General features: G+C 39.0%; 1 protein-coding gene across 1 annotated transcript in view; it reads right to left on the reverse strand.

Moving 5' to 3' along the window:
- Positions 1–16,719, reverse strand: part of PPTC7 (protein phosphatase targeting COQ7) — a 42,257-nt gene that overhangs the window by 10,410 nt on the left and 15,128 nt on the right. Inside the window, exon 2 of the mRNA XM_052654418.1 lies at positions 4,681–4,860. Within this exon, the coding sequence (XP_052510378.1) occupies positions 4,681–4,860 (180 nt within the window). The remainder of the gene's footprint in view (positions 1–4,680; positions 4,861–16,719) is intronic.

Genomic DNA, 16,719 nt, shown 5'->3' on the forward strand with positions numbered 1-16,719 from the left:
TATAATCTATGCCAAATTTTCTAAAGGATGTTATTGAGATATTAAGTTTTAATACTTAAATGCCAAAATGAGAATGTCACGTTTCCATGACATTTTTCATTAGTCACTGGCAGAAAGCCTTCCCTGTGAAATTCACTAACATTTAAGACAGGGCACATAACTTCAATTTTTAATGGGATTTCCATCTGCTAAGGTCATGAAAAAATTTTATTGCAGACTCACTGTGGAGTAACAAGACCAAGTTTCATGGGTGGAGAATCAAACCTGTTCACTTCACAGAGACTACTAACATTTAGAGGGAACATTCCAAGCAGAAGCTTCTGTGTACCTCTGTAGCACACAGCTCACATGACCTTTCTCAGCCTGAAGTTGGTAACCCAGTTAGTGAGATTGCTTTCAAATGCTAAAATTTCAACCTATACCTACAGAAAATGGCAAAATTGAAAAAATAAGTTCAACAACCATGTAAATGGTCTGTAAATATATATATTTTTAATGATCACTGCACTAGTATAGGGAACGTGGTCACTCTCATTCCATGGTGATGAGAGTAAAACTTAAATAAATCTTTCTAAAGGATAATATTGCCCTGAAAAATGTACATATCCTTTGACCTAGCAATTCCATTTGTGAGGATTTATTATAAGAAAATAGAAACGCAAACAAGACTTAAGTACAAAGGACTGTATAAGATCACAAAGAACTGGAAACAACTTCAACATCTAAAATTAAGGGGTTGGTTATATAAATTACAGCTCATCCATACAACGGCAGGCTATGCACTATCACATAATACTTAGGAATACAGACTCTAGAGACAGCCTGCCTGCATCTTAATGCTAGCTCTGCCACTTACTAGCCGTGTGACCTGGGACAAATTATGTAACCTGTCTGTGCCTTAGTTTCCCCATCTATAAAAACAGGGATAACAGTAACTACCTCAGAGAGTTGTTTCTAAGATAAAATTAGTTAAATCATGTCAAAGACTTACAACAAATAATAAGTGTTCACTGGCTATCTGACAGCAACTAAAATTGTGTGAGAGAAACATATTTGAGAATGAAAGATAAGGTAAGTGAAACAAGTAGATTGTAAGCTCGTATTGAAGTTACCTTTAAAAAGTGACACCAAATATAATGAACTGTACATCAGAAACACCAATACTTACTGTCATCTTTTTTTAAAAAGCACAATATGTAGGCAAAAGCTAACCTGCTAAAATGACAGTTAAAGGGCAAAAAGAAGAAAATAAATAGGCTGTGAAACCAGCTGTGTTAAATCCCAGTGCTCTGTCATTTTCTAGCCATGTGATATGGCTGTGGGCAAACCACTTATTCTCTCTAGGCCTCAGTTTCTTCCTAGCAAAATGGGGAATAAAAGCACCTACAAATCTACCTCATTGGGGCTACTGTGAGCACACAGTAGATTCAATTCCTGTTACTATTATTCTATGCACAAAGAAAACAGGTCAGGAAGCATCATCACTAAAAAATTAATAGTTTTCTCAATAGATTATAAGTAATTTAAGTTTTTGTTAGTTTCCTTAATGAAAATGTGTAACTTAATTAAAAAACAAATATAAGCATTTGTGTCACTGCAATGTTCAGAAATTCTGTTTCCTTGTTATCTACAGTATATGCATGGGTACAAACCTGACATGTTAATGCTAAATTATCTAGTCCCTACCCATTAAATGTCAAAGAAAAGAAAAACAGAGGTATTGTAACTAACTGGTCATGCTATCTGAGAACCTATTCTATAGCTTACATTAGAGCTAAAGTCACCAATTACCCTTCCTTCCTAACCCAATACACAAAAAATCTAATCATTTACATCATTAACAGAACCACCACACAAAAGATCTTCTGAAAGCCGATGGGATTAATTCAACTGAGAACAAAAAAATGACAGATGAGAAGCACAGTCCTGAAGATGCTGCTGCAAGAAGGACTCATGTTGACTCATTATTACTCACTGACAAACCTAGGCTATCATTTTGCTACCCTTGTGGCAGTCACCCGCTGTGTTAGAATCAAAATGGTCCTCGTGAGTGATAGACAGAGCTTTAACATGCAAAGCAGTGCCAAAGAGGGGAAGCTCGGCCTTACACAAGCATCTGGGCCTCTTCAAATTACTGCTGAGTACAGCAGCTCAGGCCCTGACAGTCTAACATGGGGAGAAGAGTTCATCCTTCTATGTTTGATGAAGAACAAACAAGCAAAGAAGAAAGAAAAGAGTGCTAAGAACCATGTTGAATATTCAGATGAGCAATCCAGACAGGTCCCTAAGCATATCCCTCGTGAAAAAATGGCCCTTACTCTGTAAACTACAGTTAAGCATTTTGAGCAGCAAAGGAAGAAAGGGATAACCTTACAAGGATTAACTACACAAATTCTTAAGATATGTTGGTTTCATAAGACCTAAATCCACTTAAGGGTTTCTGAAGAAATAATATATGTAAACAATTAGCCTGTGATGTCAATCCAGATCTAAAAGCAGCTAGAAATTCTCAAGAAATAAGTGGTTACAGCTATCAGCTCACCCTTATACTGGAATTATGCTTTTGCAAGGTTGTAAGATTTTTTCTAAAAGATTATCTAATCTTATAAAGTTATTATTTATAACTACAGCTGAGGTTCAGTAAAACTCAGCAGCCTACCTTTGTCAAAATATACTTGGGTTTTAGTTACAAACAGCTTAGAGATATGCAGATACAGAAGTATACATGTTGTCATGTATAGTAACAAAGGAATATTTCAAAGTGTCTTTTAGGAGAAAGCAGTTAATTGTAACATTCAATGTAAAAAAACCTCTTTTATGTCCTTAAACTTATTCTACTAAGATCTCCAGTTACATGAAGGTAAATAGGGGGAAAAGCAGTTATAAGGAAGAAACTCAGCAAAAAAAAACAAGGCTTTCAAAGCACAAAATGAGGATAGTTGTTATAGGTTTTAATGGTTTATTCCAAGTCACAATAATTTAGTACATGCACTGCAGGGTTGGGGTTGGAGTGGTATTGGCAGAAGACTCACAAGAATGTATAGGAGTCAGGTCCCTGGTATTGTGTCTACAGACTCTCTGTTAGATGGTACCCTGCAATGTGTTGTCTTTTCCCTTAAGATGTTTCTGAGTACTGTAAGAAGCTTTAAGTCACTGCTTTTCACAAAAAAAGATTTATCTAGTTAACATGAAATAAGGAGGTCAGAGGTTAGGTGGTTTGCCTAAAGTCCTATGGCAGGCAAGTTGACAGAGAGGTGCTAGAAATAGAATCTAGGATATTTCAAGATACCGGGGAAGTTCAAGATTGCAAGTCTAAAATAGCAGATTAAGACAAAGCAGTAATATTGAAACCTCAAGACAAGATTTCTCTTCAGTTAGAAGGAGAACAAGGAGGTTAATCACAGCACAGAGAAGACAGAAGCATGATGGAAACAACCCCTTCTTACAAAGGTTTCAAACTGAAGGTAAAATTCTATGAAAATGGAGATTTCCATTTACACTGAAAAGAGAAGGCTGATTTTAAATGTGCCTGGTGACTGGGAGGGGACCTTCTAGTAACCAGAAAGATGCTGGCAATTAGCAGAAACTTAATAACACCCTTTCTGAGAGCCTGCTTAGAAGACTGGGTAAGTGCCCAAGAAACCATTTAACAAACTAATGGAGAAGCTTGGCCAAAGGATGCTTCATTGGCATGCCATATAAACAAACACTACATATTTGTATATTTTCTAATGCAAGATTAACAGGGATTTATACAGACTAATGTAACTGCTAACTGCAAACAATTGGGCAATCCATCTGCAACCTGAACTCCCCACAAGTAGTCAACTGAGTGTTACATGTGGGACCTCAATCCCCTTTCTTCCTCCCTGGGAGAGAATCACTAGCCCAACTATACAACCACTTGCTTTTCTTTCTTCTTTTACATTTTAGAACCCCTAAATGATACAGTTTTATGTTTCTGAATTTGAAATTTATGGACCCAGACTGGTGGGTGGTATTCTGCAAAGTCGTCTTTCTCCTCAATAACATGTTCCTGAGTACTGCATGCAACCTTAACGTATTCTGTTTCAAAATGCATTTTACTCCTATAAATGACTTTAAGGTTGTCCCCAGTTTTCTGCTATTATAAATGAGGTTACTATGAACATTCTTGTACCCATCTCTTGATATGCAAGAGCTTCTTGCACATAGATGTGCAAGAGCTTCTCTAGCTCAAGGTAAAGACCCAGAGGTTGAACTTTTGGGGCATATTATCTATTCATGTTTAACTTTATTCTTTAATTCCAAACTGTTTTCCAAAGTGGCTGTACTTATCTCACACAGTATTAAGTATTCTGGTGTAGCCTATAGCTCCTCCATCAAACTGTTTAACAGGAAGAGCCTCGGATAAACAGCTGGGCTGTAAGTGATTTTCTTGGTTTTGTTGTTAACCACCTCGTGGGCTTCTTTAAATGTTAGTTGCTCGGTTGTGTCTGACTCTTTGCAAGCCCACCAGGCTCCTGTGTCCATGGGATTCTCCAGCAAGAATACTGGAGTGGACAGCCATTGCCTTTTCCAGGGGATCTTCCAAACCCAGGGATCAAATCTGGGTCTCCAGCATTGCACGCAGATTCTTTACTGTCTGAACCACCAGGGGGGGTTTCTTTAGAGAGGAAAACACATGGGATATGTACTTACCAAGCAAAGGTACTTTATTTTGCAGCAACTCACAGTAGCTTGTGGTGAGGATACCAATGGGATTACTCGGGACAAACCGTCCTTCTTTTACTAACCGTTCACATGTTCGCATTAAAGTCCCTGAGAACTGAGAAGGATCAACACCATAGTCTCTCCATCCTCCTACACCATCGGCAACCCCTTAAAAAAAAAAAAAAAATTACATTCAAAAGATAGTCCTAATCAGTGTCTCAGGAATTCTTACTCCGGCTTTCTATTACTAATTTTACTACATACTAGTACATAAATTTGGAGAAGGCAATGGCACCCCACTCCAGTACTCTTGCCTGGAGAATCCCAGGGACGGGGGAGCCTGGTGGGCTGCCGTCTATGGGGTCGCACAGAGTCAGACACGACTGAAGCGACTTAGCAGCAGTACATAAATTTACCGTGAAATTCGGAATAAAAAGCAGTCAGGTTTAATGTATTATACACTAATACTCCTAAGCCACATTCTCTACTTAGAATCTGATCTTTCATATATTGATGAATAAACACATGAGCTACCACAGGGTGGCATTGCCTCCCGGCCAAAAGGTTGTTTTCAGCAGGATTTTCATCTTTGTACACAACTAGCTGTGTTATTAATCTTTGTTGTATTTTATACGAATGAAAACTGATTTTCTTAAAAAGTGCTGATGCTAGTGAGAATACAACTGAGCCACACTTGGCCATCATGAAGAATACCAAGGGCAGCACACTTTTAACTTCAAATATTGGTCAATAATTGTGAAAGAGAGAACAAAATTAAGAATATATCTTACCCTCTGTGCTCCTCCATCAGAGACAACCACCATCCTGTACACGGCCACACTGCCCAGCAATAACTGCTACTACCCTGCGTGGCTAGTAAGCACTAGCAATGGGGCTGACTGATGCAAACTGAGAAATGCTCTAAGTATAAGCACACACTGGACTTTTTGAAAACTTATTAGCATGAAAAAAATAGTAAATTATCTCATTAATTTCTATATTATTATATGTTGAAGTAATATTTTGCATATAATGTGCTAAAGAGAATACATTATGAAAATTAATGTCAAATTTAAAGTTTATTTTTATTTTTAATGTGAATACTAGGAAATTTTAAATGACATATGTGGCTCACATTATATTTCTATTGGACAGCACTGGTATAGAGGTTTTCATGGGTCCACAGAACTCTTGATGATTTCAGTCTAAGACTCCTTTATCGTGAGCAAACTAGTGCTCAAGAAAAATCAGACATCAACGTCAACAGGCCATCTCCTACTCAATCCCTTGCAACATCAAGTTAGTTGTTCAACATTAAAGCTGATTTCTATCTAATTTCAAACAGACTGAAATGGTTTGCTATTCAAACTAAACTAAAATCCAAACTGAAAGTCAGATATATATATTATTAAGGTTTTAAGTGAATATAAATAAATGACCTTTTCTGGAATGATCTATAAGAAATATAGTTGTTTCTGAAATAAAAAAGACTGAAAGTGATCTGTGAACAAATGGGAGAATTAAGCTTTTTACCTCACACTATTCTGTATTATTTAAATTTTATTTTTATAATGAGCATGTATTGATTTTATAACAAAAAATATTAGGAAATTTATAATTCTTAAGGCTTTCTGAGCATGAAACACCCTCCTTATATACACGTTTAATTTTTTCTTCCAGTTGTATTGGGATATTATTGTCCTATGGTTCTATTAAAGTTCAAGGTGTGCAGCATAATGATGTGACTTTCAGACAACATGGAGTGACTTCATCGTGAGTTCAGTGAGCATCCATCATCTCATGTGCCAGGGTGCCTTGTGCTCGGTTGTGTCCAGCTCTTTGCGACCCCACAGACTGCAACCCGCCAGGCTCCTCTGTCCGTGGGATTCTCCAGGCAAGAATACTGGAGTGGGTCGTTATTCCCTTCTCCAGGGAATCTTCCCAACCCAGGGATTGAACCCACATCTCCTGTGTCTCCTGCACTGCAGACAGATTCCTTACCCACTGAGCCATCTGGGAAGCCCATTATCTCATATATAAACAAAATTAAATTGAAAAAAAATTTTTTCCCTTGTGATGAAAACTCTTAGGATTTGCTATTTTAACACATTTCATATATAACATATAGCAGTGTTAATTATATTTATCATATAATTTAACTTGTATACTACATTCCTACTATTTAATATAACTGGAAGTTTGTACCTTCTGATTGCCTTCATTCAATTACCCCTCACCCATTCCTGCCTCTGGTAACCACAACCTGATTTCTTTTTCTATGAGCTTGTTTCTGAAGTGTAAATGGACTATATGTATATTTTTTGTACATTCAACTTACACACTTCAAAGAACATATCTGGTACAAAAGTAGCAAGGTGCTTATAGATGTATCTCTGAAAAACTGACTTAACATAAAATGAACACATTAAACTGTTTCTCTGGTAATGGCACTTAATAAACAGAAGTGGAACACATCCCGAAAAAATAAGAGGAAACAGAGCTGGAAGACAGTAAAGAGACTGACAAATAACTTATCACTTTGTGGCAGAACCTTCCCATCTCTTATGACCAACCAACCGGCAAATTTCATGTTTTTTCCCTCCCCCTTTGGCCATGCTTTGTGGTAAGTTTCCCAACCAGGGATTGAACTCATGCCCCCTGCAGTGGAAGCACGAACCCTTAACCACTAGCTGCCAGGGAAGTCACAAGGCAAAGTTTCACTTTAGGGCAAAATACAAATTAGTTGATTAGATATGTCTGTGATTTGTTTCAAATTATTAGTGGGGTGTGGGTGTGTGGGTGTAGGGGTGTGTGTCGGGGTGTGTGTGTGTGTGAGTGAGAAGAGTAGATGAAATAAGGCTGACCATGAATGGATAACAAAAGTTGAATGAGAGATACACTCATCCTTCTACTTTGATATATACTTGAAATTTTCCATTATATAAAATTTAAATGGTAACAATGATAAGAAAAAAGATCCTTCTGCCTGCCACGTGGAGAGCAAAAGCAGTAATGGCATGAGTCGGGAGACAGTGGCTCAGTTAGGAAACAGTGGCAGTGCGGTCAGAGTGCAGGGATTTGGGATCCAGTGAAACAAAAGGACTCACAGGTTGACTGATGGGGTGCAGAGAGGAAGGAGGAAAGAGAAGCTTCAGGGATGGCTGACGTTTACCCTCCCAGTGAGAAGTATCGCTGTTTCTCAGGCAGTTGGAAGGCTATCTAAAAATTCTTATGAAAGTTTAGTGGGATCTTCTTTTGAGGAATTCTTATTTCACCAGGGGTAAGATTTTTACCATGATTTAAATGCAATAATTTGTGTTAAAACATAAAATGCAATTATAGTCCTTACAACTCCATCTGATGAATCATTCATTCTTTTCAAACTACTGTTTGCTGGAGGAAAGAATTTCTTTTTAACCAGTCTCTGATCTGAGAGCCACAATTAACTTTAAATACAAACTGGTTTCATCTACAAATGCCCTTCAGAAGAAAACCATTAAAACCTGAGATAATGTTGAGAGTTGATCCTGGCACTCACTAAACAATCTCTCAGCAGGTTACAGTCTGACCTGGCATAGCCCCTCAACATTAATCAGATATCTCCCAGAATAGAGCATAACCTTTCAGGCACCTGTTTGCTTTTATATGGGAAAAAAGAACCCAGGCAAAACTCCACTTGTAAATCTTGTTAGGGGAAAAGGGGATTCAAAAAGCATGTAAACTTTTCAATAAATCTTTGGGGGGAAAAGTCTTAGTACACATACAAAGTTTACTTACACAGACCAAGTTATATAACAGAAAGAGTTGCATTTGGGATTAGAACCAGGCTAAAACCAGAGCAACCTACATTTGAAACCTAGTTTATTCATATTAGGCAGTTATTTCTACAAGAAAACGAGTATTTCCTCTCTTGCATAAGCAAAAGCTTCAATCCACAAAGAGAGAACACTTCCAATTAAACAGTGGAACTGATCCATACATTAAAGGAAATTTCACTGCACTAAACAACTGTTAAAAGAGAAATTGCATTAGATCTCGAAGATATCAAGCAACAAAGGGTAAGAAAATCCCTAGGAGCAAACGGCTACAATGAACGGTAGGAAACAGAGGTTGAGGGAGGTGCACCCTGCCTCTGGGAAGCTCACCTTCTAGTGGGCAGCTAGACCACTCACTCACAGAACTAGACAAACGGCTCCCACAAACGCTGCTACTGAAGAGTCAAAAGCAAGTGGTTAATGCTTACGGGACGCTGTGAGAGTGGAGCAAGCTTTCACTAGGAAGTGGCATTCAGATCTGGCCCTGGAAGGTAAGTCAGATTCCCACAGGCAGGGAAGGGTAGTTAAAGGAAAAGAACAGCAAATTAGGTGCTGCTGGGGCCTGGGTGAGTGGCACAGAAGTTAAGTATGCAGTCCAGAAGCTAAAGCTGTGGTGGGCCCCAAACTGCAGTCCAAGAACTTTTTAAGCTTTATGCTACAGACCTGTGCTGTCCAATATGGGTGCCACCATCCATATGTGGTCATTTAGTTTGAAATGTAGCTAGTTTGGTTTGAGATGGGCTGTTAAATGTAAAATACACTCTGGATTCCAAAAACCTAGTACCCCTCAAACTGTAAAATGTCTTAGTTTCATGCTGAACATATATTTCAGATATACTGGGTTAAATAAAACATAGTAATTGAAATTAAATCATCCATTTCATTTTACTTTTTTAAATGTGGCTACTAAAAATTTTAAGATTACATATATAGTTTACAGTGTATTTCTACTGAAGAACACTGCTCTCGACAATAAAATATATCAAAAGTTTCTGGGTAGAAGTGTAAAATCCAACCTATATTTTAGAAAAGTAATCTTGACACCAGTGGAGAGAACAGGTTAAGAGAGGTATCAGCTGTGAGATTTTAGGTTAAAGGTAATGGGAAAAGTAGAATAGAGAATCACTGGAAATACAAAGAACATAAAGACAACAGGGCTCTACATCAATACGTTTTGTATCAATTAGTATGAGTGTTGATTTCTGGATTTCAGAAATGAGTATTGATTAGATGATTCCCCAGTTAGGAGGGGGTAAAAATGCCTTTAGAAGATACTGCCTTCTGTCTCAAGAATGCTGATTTTCAGGCACCAGTGGGGTATTTTTGTGGACATGCTCTGTATGAAGTTGGGACCTTAGATTCTGCAGCTAGGAAGGCAATCAGGGCCAGATCTTTGACAAAGGTCTAGTACTGACCCCATGGATACTCAAAGAGAATAGAGCAAAAAGTTTAAGGAGTTAAGGGGAATTTTATCTTAGGAATAAGAAATGAAATGAAATGTTAGTCACTCAGTCATGTCAGATTCTTCGCCCACTGTCATGAAATTCTCCAGGCAAGAATACTGGAGTGGGTAGCCATTCCCTTCTCCAGGGAATCTTCCCAAACCCAGGGATGGAATCCAGGTCTCCTGCATTGCAAACAATTTTTTTTTTTACCATCTGAGCTGCCAGGGAAGCCCTAGGAATAAGAATTCCTGGCCAAATACCTCATTTGTGAATTGCATTCTTATTCTAGGCATCAAATTACAAAATCAGATATAACTGTTTAAGTTTAAGGAACAGCTAAGTAACCCAATTTGTCAGAATGATATACCAATAATTTCCTTAGAGATGAAGAGAAGTGAAGCTGAAAAGGGGGACAGAAAGTCTTTGAATGCCAAGATAAAGAATGTCCACTGAATACAGAAGCTATTTCCTTTAACTCACTGTAATCATCTTATGTCTCCATTCATAACATTCTGTCAGCCCATGTCTAGCTGAAGTGTTTGCTTTACCCTAAGATCCAATTAAAACCATTATTAGATTAAGATAATGGTTCCACATCCGACAGAGCTGAGCAAAAGACTGAGAGGAAACAACGAATAGGGCACAAAACATTCCTTTAGTTGTACCATTTACAATGGGAAATGTCAAGTTTTATGAAGTGGGAAATAGGCAACTAGAGAATATTTAAATTTCTGATTTTTATAAAATATTTTGCTAAGTTTTCCATAGACTGCTTTTCTACAGTAGGCTTAAAAGAAAGGAGATATATCTCCCATTATTTAAATGTATCTTTTTACAGGAAGAAAATTCTTAAAGTAACAGACAATTTTCATTTTTTTAAATGAACACATTTTTGTCTTTGCCTATGGTTATAACCACATAGAAACAAAACTTTGCTGTACTTGAAAAAAAAATCACCTAGCTTTTTATTAACTCAAATATTTACCTTATTCTAAGCCAAAAGTACAAGTGAAAAAAAGATTTGGTAAGTAAGCTAAAACCGTGGAAGCTTAAAAATCCTCTTTTCAACTGCATACGGCCACCTAACTGTGTAGTTGTAAGAGGCTCACCTTGAACAAGATTTTGAACTAAGTGACCACCACCAGCCTGAGTTTCTCCATCATTATCCATTATCAGCAAGCAGTATGAGGCTGCCACTCTTCTTAAACTCTTCCTACTATACTCATCTTCAGACAGACATGCGATCAGTTATAAGACATTTTCTAGAAGAAAGTGATGCCCCCCAAATAAATAGTTTCAATTTTAATATAAAAATCAGTGAAGAAAAATTGGTCATTTGTTTTTATCCAACAAAAGCTCTGTCAGAATTTCAAATACTAAGTAGTACCCAAAGGTAATAGCGTTTTATTCTTGCATCTTTGATGATCTTGAGGCCTTCTGCATTGAACCTCATACTCTCTAATGAAGCAAGATGGTTCTACAGGGTTGTTTCTCCATCAGTGAAACATACCTCCCATCTACTAGAATGCGTACTTGATAGTGAACTGAAACTCCAGGGGAGAAACTGAGTTAAGTATCTGGCTGGATCACAAGAGGTGAATAATAAAAGCAGCAGGAGACCCTCTGTACCCAACGCATAAGGATGTCTGGTGTTACCCTTTCTGCAGTGAGTGCTCATCTAATGAGGAACTGGTTAGGCAGTAGCTATCATAGTGCTACAGCTGGCTTCTTTTCAGATGCTGAGGGTCGTCTTCAAATACGAAATCTAGTGTTCTCAGAGCCAACACTGTGGAGAGACATCACAATCTGAAGCACTGTAACTAGAGAGAAATGTGAATGGAGTATAAACTCACTTTCTAGCAAACAGAACAGATCACACTTGTATCAACAATCCTGAAGCCTCAACTATTTGGGCATTAAGAACACTCCCCTGTGATTCAGGACTGTGAAATGTATCTGCAAATAATTATCCCGAAGGGAACAAAAAGAAGGATTACTGGGAAAATGTATTTAAGAGTTGATTTATTCAGAAAAGTACAATTTGCTTTGACTAAAACTCCTTTCAGTTCTCTAGAGGTGAAATTATATAGATTATGACGTCCTTCCTGCTTTAACAAGCAAGTGATACATTCCCTATGCAAGGTTTCTCCGAAGTAACCACTATGCATCAGTCACGATGAAACATGCATCTTTGAATTCTCCAGATACCAAGTCTACGTCAAGAACTCAAGATCTCTAAGTAAAACAGCTAACTCAAAGCTGAGGCAATAAAGCTGAAAGGATGGAAGAAAGAATGGTTCAAACCCTGTGATAAAATGTGTGAAAAGGGAACCTGTCAGCAAAACTCAAATTGTGCTAAAGAAATAGTACTGTCTAGAACAGTTAACGGGGAAGGCGATGGCACCCCACTCCAGTACTCTTGCCTGGAAAATCCCATGGACGGAGGAGGCTGGTAGGCTGCAGTCCATGGGGTCGCTAAGAGTTGGACACGACTGAGCGACTTCACTTTCACTTTTCACTTTCATGCATTGGAGAAGGAAATGGCACCCCACTCCAGTGTTCTTGCCTGGAGAATCCCAGGGACGGGGGAGCCCGGTGGGCTGCCGTCTATGGGGTCAGCACAGAGTCGGACACGACTGAAGCGACCTAGCAGCAGCAGCAGTAGCAGCAGAACAGTTAACAAAGCTCAAAAATGGACTCAAAGGAGAAATAAATGATCTATTTTATGTTTTAGAATTCTAAAGAAAATAGCTATTCCTTTCTAGCTCAGTAAACATGAAATTACTCAATAATTAATCAAATTAAAATGCACACACATATATACATTTACACCTGTTGTCCAGAATAATTCATTAGAGATTGTAATCTCCAGAAGATGATTAGGAAATGACAGCGTGACAGCAAAGAAACCCAAAGTCAACCTTTTTAAACAAAAAAATGTTCTTTTCTCTAACTTCCTTTACCTCTTCTGTTTAAATACCAAATATTTAATGTGGAATGATGTATTTGGACTTAACTGTGGCTGAGGATCTTGGTTGGGTACCTTAAAAGTTGAGGGTGAAGTCACAGATAAAGGTCACTTCACTCTTTTCTGAGCTGCAACAGTATCTTATTCAAATGCTAAATGCTGTTGGCAATGCTTTTTGGACAGGAGGAAGCAACAGACAAATCATCTGGGTGTGGGGGGTCACACTGATTTTAAGTTATGAACAGTAGACACAGGGCCCTTAGTGTGTTACAGAATTAATGGCTTCCATTAAAGCTGAGGATTTTCCATTTCTAGATATTAGGAAATGTTACACAATGCCTAATAATATTTAAATAAGAAAGTAACAACAATGAAAGTTCAGCCATCTGATATGTGCCTTGTACTGGCCCTTTAAGTTAACAGAAAAAATTTCCTTCCATTTATGAGATCTAGAATTTTGGTCTTAAAGGTTAGCTTAATATTCATAACAATTAACATAGGGCTTCTCTGGTGGCTCAGTGGTAAAGAATGTGTCTGCCAATGCAGGAGACAGGGCGGGGGGCAGGGGAGTGTTCAATCCCTGGGTTAGGAAGATTCCCTGGAGAAAGAGGTGGCAACCCACTCCACTGTTTTTGCCTGGGAAATCCCATGGACAGAGAAGCCTGCAGGCTACAGTCCACGGGGTTGCAAAAAATCAGACATGACTTAGGAACTAAACAACAACACCCAAAGAGGATACTATTTTACCCCCTACTTTCTTCACCCCTCTATAAAAATAACAGCTGTTTTTTACTAAAATATCACCCTCTGGGAGAGGTCAAGTCACATGCAACCCTGGCAATAAATGCTTTTTTTTAAATTAACAAGTGAAAACAATTCTTTTGATTAAGGACAAATGAGGAACTGACCCTTAATTTCTGAATACTAATTATGTTTTCAATATATTGTTCAATTAAGTAATGACCTTCAGGTGGCAAAACAAGTAATTTTTTTTCTTCTTTTTACTTTTCATACTTTCTCATTTTTTCAGTAATGAGTACATGTTACCTTTAAGGGAGAAATGATAAACTATACAAATTCAGTGAGAACTGCATTTTACACTTGCATTAAATAGTAAAGCTATTCAACATTTTATTGAGTATTTCCTATATGTAAAACATTGTGGTGAAAGGGAGCCAAAGGGATTTACATATAGTAAAAGATTTCCTGGCCAGAGGAACTTAAAATCAAGTGCTGTGATGGGGGGAGTAGGGTTGAGAGGCTTAAGATAACTGGCTATAAAAATAAATAAATAAATATGCACCACTAAAACCAAAACTAAGGAAGATCAGATTACATCCGGCTGAAGAAATCAGCAAAGTATTAAGGGAGAGGTGTCTGATTTGAGCCTGGAAAGATGAAAATACAAGTTGTGCAAGAGGAGGCTGAGGAGAGGCATTTCAGACAGCTCCCTGTGATTTTTACTAATATGAATAAAGTACAAGTAATAAAGGTGAGGTTACAGCTCTAAGAGCAGAGAAATCTCACCTTCAGGTAAACACCTATCATCCCCCTACCACGAACCTCTAACCTGCAATTAGCCAAACAATGCACTGTGGGAGTTAAGGCATCTGGGAGGTCCCTCAGAAGCAAAGGGCTGGCCTGATGCCAACAAAGTTCCAGAGGCCTACTAACAGTTCAGCAAGGCTCACTGAGGTCTTTCTCTGTTTTAATCAGAGGGCTTTGCTCAATTATTAGCCTAGGAATAGTTATAACTAACTGATGCTTTTGAACTGTGGTGCTTGAGAAGACTTTTGAGAGTCCCTTGGACAGCAAGAAGATCAAACAAGTCAATCTTACAGGAAATCAACCTTGCATATTCACTGGAGACCGATGCTGAAGCTCCAATACTTTGGCCACCTGATGCAAAGAGGGAACTCATTGGAAAAGACTCAGATGCTGGGAAAGATTGAGAGCAGGAGAAGGGGGGCGACAGGGGATGAGACGGATGGATGGTATCATCCACTCAATGGATATGAGTTTGAACAAACTCCCAGAGATGGTGAAAGTCAGGGAAGCCTGGCGTGCTGCAGTCCATGGGGTCACAGAGAGCTGGACATGACTGAGCAACCTAACAATAAAGGGGTTCCCTTGTGGCTCAGCTGGTAAAGAATCTGCCTGCAATGTGGGAGACCTGGGTTTGATCTCTGGGTTGGGAAGAGCCCCCTGCAGAAGGGAAAGGCTACCCACTCCAGTATTCTGGCCTGGAGAATTCCACGGACTGTATAATTCATGGGATCACAAAGAGTCACACATGACTGAGCGACTTTCAAAAAAAAACAGTACTTAGACCCAACAAAGATTATCTCAGTAAAACACGTGTCCGACTCTTTGCAACCCCATGGACTGTAGGCTACCAGGCTCCTCCGTCCATGGAATTTTCCAGGCAAGAGCTGGAGTGGGTTGCCATTTCCTTCTCCAGGGGATCTTCCTGACACAAGGATCGAACCTGGGTCTCCTGCACTGCAGGCAGACGCTTTACCATCTGAACCACCAGTTCAGTTCAGTTCAGTCGCTCAGTCGTGTCCGACTCTTTGCGATCCCATGAATTGCAGAACGCCAGGCCTCTAAGTGATCATTTGTGGCATCAAAGTCATTATAAACACACTGGGCAAGGGCACAGGCTTTGGAGTCAGATCTGGGTTCAAATTCCAGCTCCAGGACTTGGATGGGGTGTACTAAGGGCACCCTGGGTAACACTGAGCCTCATTATCTTCACCTGTAAATGGGAATCAACTCATGAACATCAAGTCCTCGTGTGAGGGAACAGGGATAATGGTGTAAAGATTGCCTCATTACACTGCTCAGCTCATGGCCAACACTCAGTAAATGAGTGTTATGCCTCTCTTTAAAAAGGCCAAGTTATAGACTGTGTATACAGACTCTGCAGCGATCAGGAAAAAAGAGTTCTTTGGTCAGTGTCGGCTGCAAGCTTGACAAACACTGGACTATGGTTTCAATCAAAAGACAATTCCCACTCATGAATAACATCTGAAAGATGAGTGGTCCATTCAGCTTTCCTGGTCACACATCCACCACCATTCAATATTCCATTAAACATTTAACAGCAACATTTTCAAGCACCAAGGAACAAATCCGTATTTGTCTCCAAAAAATACACAAAGAAAAAGATTCACCTGCATCTTGAGGAAATAAACTAGCTTTCTTTTTCCAGAAATGACTCTGAAGTAAGCTTATTTAACAAATATCTCTTAAGCACCTGCTGTCTACAATGTGCCAAAGTTCACACTTTGAAATTTATCGTTTTAAGTGGGGACTCTTATAACTACTACTAACACATAGATGTTAGTAGACCTAACGATCTCCTGAGCCTACTATGGTAACAGCAACACCTCTATCATAACTTTCCTCTCCTTACTGTGACCCCCTTCAGGGCTGAGACTTTCTCATACTGGTAACATCTTTCATCCCCGAGTGCTAGCAGGGTTCCCATCCCAACAGTTCTGAATTCCTGCTGCACACTGAGATGACCTGTGGAACCCAAACCCCACCTACGGAGCCAGTAGGCCCAGGATAAGCCTGGGCCTCGTAACAAAGTTTAAAAATCCGAACTGTGCAAGAGATTCTAACAAGACTCAGCTTCTTCCGCACACTAAGGACTCCATAAAGACCAGATGGACACATGCATGCCCAAGCCAAATGATTGTGCCTCTGAAATGCCTCTTCTACCAATCAATTCCGTTTTCAATTTCCAAAGTCGACTCTTGCATTTCCTAACCCAATTACAGGCAACCAAACC

The sequence above is a fragment of the Budorcas taxicolor genome, chromosome 17, assembly GCF_023091745.1.
Source record: "Budorcas taxicolor isolate Tak-1 chromosome 17, Takin1.1, whole genome shotgun sequence".
NCBI lineage: Eukaryota > Metazoa > Chordata > Mammalia > Artiodactyla > Bovidae > Budorcas > Budorcas taxicolor.